The following is an 11,537-nucleotide window of genomic DNA, read 5'->3' as shown; positions in this document are numbered from 1 at the left end:
TTCTTTGCTGCCCTTGCTTCGCCTTAGAATAGTCTCAGCGCGCTATAAGCTTCACTAATCCTTTCATCACCATCCTTTGGGGCACACGTTTCTCTGACGCTTCTTGAAGGACATCAACAAAGTCCTTGGGACACGACTAGGATACACGAAAGCCGATACGTGTCGCTGATTATCTGCCGTGTGCTTAGCACTGGATTAAGCTGCCAAAAAACGTGGTATGGACGCCAGGAGGCGATATCTGTCGACGATGAAATACTTCAGGAGCGGAGCCTCAAAAGAGGGTATCAAGCAGTTCATGTATATATATCAAAGGACTGCAAAACAGACCTTATTGAATCAAATATAAAGTAAACGAACTTATAACATTATATAATTATAAATGTTCTATTAAAAGGGCTCCGCTGTTCCCAATCCGCTCCTGGTTAAATAGATGTAAAAATGTGTAATCCAGACCAGGCTCAACAAGTAGGTGAGAGTTGGAGGTGGAATGTAACCGTTTGACTAGTCGACATGCTGCAAGGATTTTTAATTCGATGTACGTGTGTGTGCAAGGCTGAAAAGGATTCGAGCCAGGACGCAACTGGAAAGTGAATTAAAGATTAACCTGGAGTGATTTGCGAATCTCATGGACTAACGGAATTGAAAATTTATGGAATAAAACATTATGTAGCACATTTTATTTGATGACAGCTGAAAATTGCACTTTAGACTTAGTTACTAATTCAGTTCGGCCCGAAGGGATGAGTTGCCAAGTGTTTACGAACGTTCCACCCAGTGATATATTAATGGATTACTTTTACACATTTATTCCCAGCAGTAAATAAGTTAAATTTCGGGCTCAATTCTCGCTCAAGGACATTACTTCGTTACAAATTCTCTGCTCAAACTCAAATTGTGGGCAGATGATGCTCGGTGCGATGTAGCAGGTTTGCATTCTTGTTCAGGGGCTGCAGCTTCACGTAATCTTGATGCGGGTGATGATGATGCTGCGTGCTAGGCAGCAGCGGTAGTGATGTGTTTGAAGTCTGTAATCGAAAGGATATACTAATAGATTGAATTATCCTCTGAGAGGACTGCCGTACGCACCTTTGATTTATCCCGGGCCGCCGCGATGGCCGCCGCCTGAGCAGGACCCGTCTGGAGCTGCTGGGCCGCCGTGGCCAGCATGAACTGCTGGGAGGCGAGCTGCTGCTGGCGGAGATTGGCCGCCTCCAGGCTGTTGACGTGCTCCAGTTCGCGCTGCTTAGCGATGTAGTCATCGAAGTAGGAGTGCTTTGTGAGCTTCTCGCAGGACCAGCGCTTGGTCGGATCCTTGTCCAGGCACTTCTTGAGAAAGTCAATGGTCAGGGGATTCTGCTGCGACTTGGCCGGCATCTTGTCCTCCAGCGGCTCCAGCGTCGGCGGCACTGGCAGCGTGATGCCCTTAAAGTACTCGTTCTGTCCAAAGATCTGGATGTGGCGCGGCAGCAGGTCGCCGAGCGTCTTGCGGATCAGATAGAGCTGATCCACATCGCTACGTCCTGGCCAGAGGGCCTCGCCCCGGACCAGCTCGGCGAAGAGGCAACCGATGGCCCAGACGTCCACCGGAGTGCCGTACTGAGTGTCGCCCACCAGCAGCTCCGGCGCCCGGTACCATCTGGTGGCCACGTAGTCCGTGTAATTCTCGCCCGGACTGAGCATCCGGGCGAAGCCGAAGTCACACAGCTTCACCTGACCCTGGGCCGTCAGCAGAATGTTCTCCGGCTTGATGTCGCGGTGTAGGCAGCCCTGCTTGTGGCAGTAGGCCACGCCCAGCAGGGTCTGGTAGCAGATCTGTTTGGTCAGGTGCTCCGGGCAGCCCTGTGGATGCCGCTCCAGTTCGTGCAGCACGGTCAGCTCGCAGAACTCGAAGACCAGATGGAGGCGTCGCTTCCGTCGGAACACTTCTAGCAGGGAGACAAGGTTCGGATGCTTCAGGTTCTGCAGGAAATTTCGAGTGATTAAGTGATTCAAGTGATTTAAGTTATTAAGGCTTACCTTCAGTAGCCTAATTTCTCGCAGTGCAATTTTACGAATCGCTGGATCATCCTCGGACTCCACAAACCTCTTGACCGCCACCAGAGCACCCGTTTCCCGATCCCGGCACTTGTAGACCACACCGTAGGAGCCCTCGCCCAGCCGACTGAGCTTCTCATAGCGATCCATTTTGCTGCTACCTTGTGGTCTGCAAGGAAGTTAACAGGTATGAGTTATTCCGGAATTCCCACCCCGATTGCGGCTAACGTTCAGTTTGAGTTTGGAGTGGATTTTACCTTAAGCTCAAACATTGACCACGTTTGATGTTTGCACGTCGCATTGCTTTGCATTGGGCACACAAAATGTTCAAGAATTTTTCTGTTTGATACCTCAGACACGAACACATGTGGACTCACAGGGGCGAACTTGCATTCTAGGATATGCGAGCGAGTATGAAGTGATTTGATATTCGATCTGGTATTATTTCAAGGGCTGTCTTACGATTTGATGTGTATGCATATATGTACAAGTTATTATATTGAATAGGTTTGGTTTTTTTTTGGGGATGTCCAGAACATTTTGGAGGTTTGGTTTCACGAATTCGGTATGATTTGGTTAGTCGATTTCGATGGAATGAAACAAACAACAAATGAGAGAACTTTTAGAATGAGTTATTTGGTTTAAACGTTAATTTTGGTGGGCCAAAGGAACTGTTAAATAAAATGTAATAATAATAAATTAAAATGTGCCGAAGTACATCAATATAAACTTCTTCCTGCTAACTTTTTCCAATCTAAATGCAGCTATTATAGCTAATCAAATAAATCGATATTGTAAACATTCAATTGCCATTAGATACACAACCTAATCATTACTACTCTGCCATTTATAAGCACGAGAACTAAATCGATTTTTTTGACCCAAGTAAACATAACCCTATGTGGAATTGTCATTGATTTGAGTGTATGGACTAATGAATTCTAACATTTTTACACAGTTTAAGTGAAAATAAGATTAAAATAACTTATTCTGTTCATTCAGAATTGTACCATTAGTATTAGATTAGAAACCGAGGGTAATTAACTTTCTAGCGTGAACACGAAAACTAAATCGATTTTGTAGCCCCAGGTGTTCGAGAGCGTGCTCCTTTGAAATTGGCATTACCGGTCTGGTCGAGGACTTCACGGGTTGACAGTTCAATGCCAGCCACAAAACCTTAAACGGGGTAACTGAACCCTGCTTGGGCCTTTCTGCATCTTTTGCTAACATGTGTGTGGGTCATAAACATGGCATGCAATTAAATATTTGTGTGCTTATGATGGTGGTGCTGGTTGGTGGCACAAATAAATGAAAGCAACACAGGACACCGAAAACGTAGCAAGCAGATGACTTACCTAGGCACCCATCTGGCTAATATCTGACGTATTTGCCACTAGAGTTAGTAATTGAATTGTGAATGAATAGGACATATATATATATATATATATGTATTTGATTAAAGTCTTTTGGGGGAAGTCTACGATACACACCATGCGCCGAATATTCCGCCAAGCCTGTCGATCAATAAATATTTGAATGGGTAGACCGCTTGAGCGGACGTATGTTTTGTCTGACAACTGAGCACCGAATGGGGGAAACGCTAGAGCCGACCTGTGCCCCATGTCGACCAGGTCGACTCCACCCCACTGGCCAATGTCATAGCAATGCGACCAAAGTTAACAAAGCAAAAAACCACAACAAAACCAAATCCATGCGCAGTTGCCCCCAAAGTTGTTCAAGAAGTTTCTCCCCTTTGTTGTTTTTTCTAGCGACTACCGGAAGACATTCAAGGTGTGCTTCTTTCCCAGCTTTCCCAGCTCCTTTCCCACTACACATTTTGAGGTTACCTGCTGGAGTCGTCTGTCTAAGGAGAAGGCAGGGGAGTCGCTTATGAACCGGGTTCTTTGACACAGATTGCTGGAGGATTCCATATAGCTAAACTGGTGCAGCAGTGCAATAAGTTTGTCGTAACTACGCGCTACGTGGGCGCTTCGGGGGTGGATTCTATTTGGGGTCCTTATTACTAATTAATGTTTGAATCGCTGTGCAATTATAACAGTATTAGGGATGGCTTTTCCTGGCTGAATAACTTAAGTATTGCTGTGCAGCTAATTTGCTTGCCAGGGGTCACTTATTGTGTTTGCTTTTCGAAGCTGTCCAAACTTTAAAACTTTCACAGTTCACAGGCAAATAAGATAAGTTATGATGTTAATAATAAATGTTAATTTTTTTTTTTAATTTTGTTTATTTTTTTTTTTTTGCTCATACCTTCGTAGGGAAAACAATTTAGAAATCTCAAACATTTTCATTGCAGTATCGAATTTTTTCCAGTTCACCTTTTGTCTATATTTGGTTTGTTTCCGTGTTTCCTTCACTTGGGCCAAACAAAGAGCCCTATAACTTTTTGGCAGAACTACACGATGTGAAGACGTTAAGAGCCGGCAATCGACTGAGGTGCTTTTGGCTAGAAACGAGTTTGGAGAGCGACGGAGTTGGTAGCAGCTCGGTTGCATCAGCGGACATCGCACATACGCCGCGTTGGCCAATGGCGACTTTGATTCCTATGTTTTTGTTTGTTTTGGTCTTGCGTGTTTCATTAATAATGCATTTAAGTGCAGTGGAAAAACACGAAGGTGAGCGTCGAACATAAATTAGGAACCATAATCACGCATACTGTATAAGCAATATGTAAGGTATATGTATATAAAACGAATTCTTTGACCGGTGTGGTGTATTAGGTAACTAATTTCCTTGAAATTTACCTTTAAGAAGTGTATGAAAGTATAGTGACAGCACCCCACTGATTTCTGATTTGCATAATTACTGAGAACTCCCGTCGACCCCGTTCCAACTTAAACACCATCTGCTTGCCTTATACATTTGACAGCTTTTGTTTTCCGCGAAAGCACTTTAACCTTTCCCACTTTGATTTTACCTTTATTCTAGGCTCTTGTGGCTTTTAATTATATTTTTGTATTTATTGTTCTATGTAGTTGTTTGCGCATAGCAATTATTTGTTCATGTCGTTGTCATGATGTTTGCACTCAATGTTGGGGTCAATGCTTCCCAGCTTAATGGCTCTTCGTTTATTTACCATTCTGATACTGACCCCCGGTATTTGTGTGATATAGCAGCGCTAAAGTTTATTTAGTAATGGGTATTATATAAGAATGAGAGGAGAATTAAAGCACTTCTATTTAAGAAAAAGGAACATTTAGCTGGCCTTTAAAATAGATACTTAAAATTGAAATTTACTTATACGAGTTTAGCTTACTGAAGTCAGACTGAATGGTCTTTATTTTTAGAGAAACCACACATTTTTAGATGTTTAATATTCGTACTGCCTTGTGGGTTTATTTCAAGTGTCTGTACTTGCTAAAATAGCAATAATATGTCAAGTAAGTAAAGTTTTTTAGCAAAACCTCTAACATCGCCTTGTAAAGTCCCTGAACCTTTTGGCCATATAAATATTGCGGGTTGTTGGTAAGGGTTGTGTTGACGTGGCCTTTGGGAAAACAAGCGTAAAATGCAATAAATAACAAGCCATTAATGCCAAATGCTCACACACGCACCGAGTGTCCCAAACTTTGTGCGAGGTCTGTGCAAAAAGCGTTGCCTACTTACGGGGATAGCAGAGCTGAAGCGCTTGGAGGACGAAGCAGGCATATGCGTGTGAAATGAAAGGCCAAGGCCGTTGCAACACCACCTCCACCAGCAGCGACTCAAATGTCATTGGGAAAAGTTTATCCTTTCTGCCCGTTTTAGCACTGCATTTCACTTTCATTCCGCAAAAAGTTGGTAAAGCTAATTAGGGCCACGAACGGCGCTAATCGACCCACCTGTACTGCCTGGTCTCAACTAAGTCCGGCTCATTGCACACCTGGATCTTCTGAATGAGGCGGTAGAGGAAGGAGTTCTGTAACGATTGCGGCAAGTAGAACGATGAGCTGTGAAACATTGCACGTCGCCAGGCGTTCGTACGGCTGCAGGGTCTCAGGATAACTAAGTTGCACTTCGACGGTCTCTCGTCTATTTATTTTATCGATACATGATTTCAAATGCAACGGACATCATGAATACTTTATGCATGGAGCGACATTCCTTCTCAAACAGGTGCAAAAAACCGGCTCTGTTTCTGACGTGTCTCGTGCCGGCAATGCTTTTCCATATTGTTTAAGATTTTTTTGGGTCAGAAAAAATGCGGCCGGGGGAAGCCAAAGGAACATGCAAATGAGTCAGGCGCATAATGCGAGAAGTGAGAGTTGCGACGGCAGGCGAATGAGGCAGAGTTTGCCACATGCCACAGCGAGGCACACGAAATCAGTGGTGCAAGCTGGAGGGAAAAAAACGGCTTGCGGGGATTCAATTATGTAAGGTGAGGCGGGCACCTGTGAGTTTTGGCATCCACTGTGGGAATGAGAGCGACTGTCAAATGCCATGAAAGCGCCAAACAAATGTAAGTATCCTGCTGGCAAACCGAAAACGCGATTCTAATTCGCGGCTGTTGAAAAGTCCATTCACCAAAAGTGCTGATATAAGCAAAGCAGTCCCATTATAACATTTTTTGAGCACAATGAACGTTTAGATCTTGGGATCATGGCAATTCAATGTGAATAAACTTGATTAAAGTTTAAAAAACCCTTACTAATTTCACATAAATAAACTTAGGAAATGTATGAAACACATCAAATTGTTATTGCTACCAGAACAGCATGAATTGCGCTCCTTGGGTCCTGGGTCATGATCATGAACTTGTCTTGTATTATATAACTATCCATCTCCTGAAACAACTTATCAATAATTACCAAAGAAAAGTATGTGACTTGTAAAAACCTTCTCATGAACAAGTGTGCGAGTACAAGTGTTATGTATCAATCATTTGCTTACAGTCTGATGGGCAATATCTTATTCTATTTCAGTCAGATATGTATTCCAGCAAAAAAACATTTCCCTCTGTTCCTTTCGAGCAAAACGCAAGTGTCGTTGACATTTGCCGAAAATAGGGTTTTCGTCTGCTTGGATCAAAAGCATTAAAAACCGCTACATCATCCGTTCCCATAAGTATGCAATATTCCTTCAGAGCTGCTTGTCTGGCCTGTCAGAATTCGGATGGTAAGTGGGTTGATGTTGGAGACAAATCCAAGCTCCGAACGCATTTCAATGCAATTTGATGTCTCTGTACTTGATTTCATCTCTTTTCGCTTTTGTTCTTCTGCATCTTTTTTTCCGTGCACATATACTCGCATTGATTGAAATTCAATTTGATTGGAGTTTTTGTCCTTTTTGGTCCTGTGGCTTCTTGGTTAGATCTTGTGTAAGTTGAGTAGCTTTTAACTGTCAGTTTCAAAGGCGTTCAAAGAAGGTATCTAAATGTTAGTTAGAGACACACAATGTTTTCATACGATGATTACTATTTACTGTAGGGTTGGTTATTCACAAGGCCCGACGTTAAGCAAAACAATATCAGGGGCAACACTCTATCTGCGCGCCAATCTTGAAGTTCAAGTTTAGGCCAAAACAATGAAAAAATGTTTGGATAGCACTTTTTGTTACCATTCAATGCAATGCAATGCCAAGTTCGACTTACCTTCTGGGCAAAAGTGGAAGGTGGTTACCAAACAGCCAGAGACGTTTCTCTCCGAACCATTTGTCCATAGACAAGCATTTAATAACTGTTTGGAAAATTGATTTTAAAATGCCGTACTATTTCTGGAATCTCGAAAGTGATTTCCGCATCCTGCGAGCATTTAACTAAATGGATTTTCACGCGCGAGATGCGAGGCGAGTTTCGCGTCCGTTGGCGAAGAAATATTAACAAACTTTGTTTATAAGCGTAGTCCACGCCGTAAACGTAGCCGGAATTTTTATGTGCGCCGGCATTGAAAACGCCGAAGACAATGGAATGGAGTTTCCAGGGGGTGGGCTTGTTGGGGTGTTCGTGACGGTTGACATTGGCAACGCTTTGGGGCAAGAAAGCCCGGTGGGCAACGGGATGGGGATCCGAATCAGGGTTGCTCGCCTTGTATTTGGTTATTAATAGTGTTGTTATAGCGCATGCCGTTGTTTATGTTTGCATTGTCAATCTGTTGTCACTAAAAACAAACAGCAAATTTGAGCTTAGTTCACGCTTTGATTTCAAATATTTCTAGTTCAGCTTTTCCGAGCGGAATTTTAGCTTGGTGTGTGTGAGTAGTTATGGATTTGAATGGACATCGCTTTTGAAGCAATTACGAAAAGATTAGATAGCAGTTTCTGTTGCTATTCTAGGTATTTATATCTACATAATGTTCAAAGCATTTAATCACCGATCGTTGATTGAATAGGTTTGCGTGACCAGGGAGTGACCTTCGATTGACTTACTACAAATAAGTTATAATATCAAAAAGTAGGCATTTACCTATTTTTAGTGAACAGAAAACTCTATGGCTCTTTTAAAACTTTTAAAAGTAACAGAAGGTGTACTTGTTGCTAAATTTGTTTATTAAATATGATATTTTAAAAGATATGAAAAAATAAGAAAACCTACAGTCATTAGACAATTATTTGTGAATAATTTATTTTTAAAGGATATTTTTAATCGGCTTGACGAAAGCTTTCTAGAAATCTAGAATAGGCAGCACATCTTTCAGAGTCGCGAAAGCTTTTAACTAGCCACTTTTAAGGCTGGCAACGCCTCGAGCATTTTCCGGTTGCCACAGTAACGGCAAAAGGGAAACCGTTAAACTTCACCGCCAACCAATACACACACATAACGAAGGAGCGGCCATACACACAAACAAATAACAAATGCCGGCCAGCATATGCCAGAGAACTAACACACAGAAATGTACCGTTGCATTTGCACACGTGTGCTCACACATACATTTATATTCTAGCGTTGAATGCGCTTTGCATTTTAAGCTTTTCTCTTCCACTGCGGCCGTTGTTTTATTTTCATTTTTTGTGGGGATTTGTTTTCATTTTTTTGTTGCGATTTTATTGTTTTTTTCAGTGGCAACGCACAACAAAAAGACAAAAGAATGGCCGAAATGAGATAACCTTTAAAAGCTGCTCGTATGCTAAAACTAAATAACGGCATTAGAGCCAAATGGCAACCAGGACATGGAGGTAGACCAACTGCAAGTCCTCATGTGTGTGTGTGTGTGGGTAGTAATACCGTTTGTTTGGAGTACAGCAACTGAAGCCGTGCCACTTCAATCGACTTCTCTCTCGTTTGATATCCTGTATTTCCTGCTAACTTTCTTTATAAAGAACAGAATCGTGAAGGATGAGATTAAAAATAGATTACTTGGTAAATAGAAGATGAAAATTTTTATTATTATAGTTTTAATAAATAGTCAATATCTATATTGATATATCATTTCCTAAAGGGTATCCCACAGTCGGATAACTACTCCTAAAGCTCTAAGAATTTAGTTGCCCAGGACAACTGAAAAAGGCAACTTGAAAGCAACAACAAATGCAAATTGCTGGCTCGCTCACTCACTTCTCTCTCTTCCTCTCGTGTGTTACAAATGAGTGCAATTGTTTTCCATGTGCAGCAAATTTTTTATGATTATCCCTCTTTTTTGTTGACGGTGGCTGGGAATCCCCCAGCATTCTGCCGTCAGCTTTAAGTTGTTGCGAAATTTGGATAACTAGGTGCACGGCTGGATCTGGAAAACGGAGAAGAAAGCCGAAACGAAAGGAATGGAGCAGAAAGGAAAAGCTTTAGCAGAGCAGGATTAACACCTGTTTTGTGTGCAGCGCCAAGCCTCGAATTTATTGTGTTTGTTTACAAGCTTTTTGCGTGCGCAAATTTTGTGAATTGGACCAAGTTATGAGTGCCAGCGCCTTTGGGCCCTCATTTCCCGGTCTTACGCAGCAGAATTTTCACCAGCGGCGACTTAACGCAAAATTATGGTCCGCCCAGATAATGTGAAAAGGAAAGTGCAGCGGACCAGGTTCCCAGGCCGCATTCCGTTTGCATTAGGAGTGACATTGTAATATGCACGAAGCCGTGGAAAAAAGGAAAGTTTGCCATATCTGGGGAATTGCTGTGGCAATACCAAGCTTAAGAAGATCTGCAGTTTTGGATTTTTGCAAGTTGATATCCTTACCGCAATTTGTAGACGGGGTAAATCGCAAACTAGCTGAAAGATGCCAAACCGCACACTTCGCAGATATATTTTATTATTTTAGGAAGTGTTTAATGTGTCTAATAATTGTACAATAAGATATATTAATATATCTCAGTAATATATCATTAGTAATTCAGTACATTATCCTTAAATCAAGTAATTGCTCTTATATTAGTATACTTTTTTTAAGTTTTCATATAAGCTAATATCTTTAGCCAGCTGCTTTTAATTTTTTGTAAAGCCGCCATTTCTGAACTTCCCTTGGGGGTTTAACTGGTGGCTACATAATTGTGGTCAGATAGCACACATATTTATAGTAAGCGAAAAAATTAAAATGAAGCAAAATGGATGCCTGGGAAAAAACTTTCACTGGCATCTTCCGCACACCCCCCTTTCACACATTACGGCCACAACAACCTTGTGAAAAAGTTCCATAACAAAATTTATGCGCGTAACTGGGCGCAGTGAAAGGAAAACTGCTGAAAAAGTAGCAGAAAAGTGGGTGGAGTGGGAATGAGTGGGAAGGGAGTCTCCCCTAGTACAACTTTTAAATAAATTTCTAAATACTCAAGTTGCGCTTTCTCCACTCGCCTCGAGACGATCGCAGGCAAACGTGGCAAAGTTTAAATGGCTGGAAAGAAATGCTCGACTTTTTCAATGATGATGATGACGATGGGGGTTAAGGTGCTGGGTACTGGGGAATTGGTTGGTATTCTTGCCCAGCACTTTTGACTTTTGCGGTGGCAAAGTTTTCCCACCACCTGGGCAGGAGTTTGGGACCGAGTTGCAGCTCGGTCTCGCCTCCACGGTGTTTGTACAAGAATTTATGTTAATAACTTTTCGTTTAAGTGTGTTGGCTTGTGTAAAGTTATGTTGCTGATAATGGCATTGATAGCGTTGTAAATATTCTATATATTGGTGTTTTTACTTCAGCAGCCACGCTAACCACTTTCTGACTTCTTCGCAAGTGAAGTCAGTCAGAAACTGAAAAATCAGATTTTTCCAACGGGTACACACTTGTCCGAAGCTCTCACTTAATTTAAGCTTACCAATTGGTAAGAAGTTTGGGAATACTTCGTTAAAAAGAGCTTTGTTGGTGGCATTACGAGCTTTTAAAGTTCAGAGCTTAACTTTTTTTTAGGAAAACCTGTGGCCAACTTGGCGTATAAGTAATATTTATGAAAGTTCCTAATAGATCTTCTTAAAAGATCAGAATCAAGGTTTCAACTTTTTTTTAAAATTATTTTAACATTTAATCAGTTTCTAGGAATGAGTTTTCCGTAAAATTATTGTCATCAACCTCTCTTCTAAACACCCATCGTCTAATTTACCTAGCTCAATGGAAGTAAACTGTTTAAGCAGTAAGCAGGCTTCATTATACGC

At 41.8% G+C, this 11,537-nt stretch overlaps 1 protein-coding gene across 4 annotated transcripts; it reads right to left on the bottom strand.

Moving 5' to 3' along the window:
- Positions 1-649: 649 nt before the first annotated feature.
- On the bottom strand, positions 650-8,067 carry CG7236 (uncharacterized protein). Of its 4 annotated transcripts, none has more exons than NM_135106.4 (4): positions 5,874-6,050; positions 2,017-2,203; positions 1,087-1,959; positions 650-1,025 (listed from the first exon to the last, which is right to left on the bottom strand). In NM_135106.4, the coding sequence occupies exons 1-4, from the start codon at positions 5,990-5,992 to the stop codon at positions 888-890; spliced, it is 1,317 nt and encodes a 438-aa protein (NP_608950.3). In that variant the 5' UTR covers positions 5,993-6,050; the 3' UTR covers positions 650-887. The 4 variants fall into 4 exon arrangements, with proteins under 4 accessions (NP_608950.3, NP_001285635.1, NP_001285634.1 ...); NM_001298706.1 differs by lacking the exon at positions 5,874-6,050 and adding an exon at positions 7,622-8,067 and having other exon boundaries at positions 793-1,025; NM_001298705.1 differs by lacking the exon at positions 5,874-6,050 and adding an exon at positions 4,303-4,491 and having other exon boundaries at positions 793-1,025.
- Between the last annotated feature and the right edge of the window lie 3,470 nt (positions 8,068-11,537).

Source organism: Drosophila melanogaster, chromosome 2L (genome assembly GCF_000001215.4).
Source record: "Drosophila melanogaster chromosome 2L".
Lineage (NCBI taxonomy): Eukaryota > Metazoa > Arthropoda > Insecta > Diptera > Drosophilidae > Drosophila > Drosophila melanogaster.
Note: the sequence above shows the minus strand (reverse complement) of the source record. Positions and strands in the feature narration are given on the sequence as shown.

Coding starts and splice junctions, on each gene's coding strand:
- CG7236 (NM_135106.4), bottom strand. CDS start 5,992: ATGTTTCACAGCTCATCGTTCTACTTGCCGCAATCGTTACAGAACTCC. Junction 2,204..5,873: donor GTTGAGACCAGGCAGTACAG/GTGGGTCGATTA, acceptor ACTTCCTTGCAG/ACCACAAGGTAGCAGCAAAA. Junction 1,026..1,086: donor CGGCCCGGGATAAATCAAAG/GTGCGTACGGCA, acceptor TTTCGATTACAG/ACTTCAAACACATCACTACC.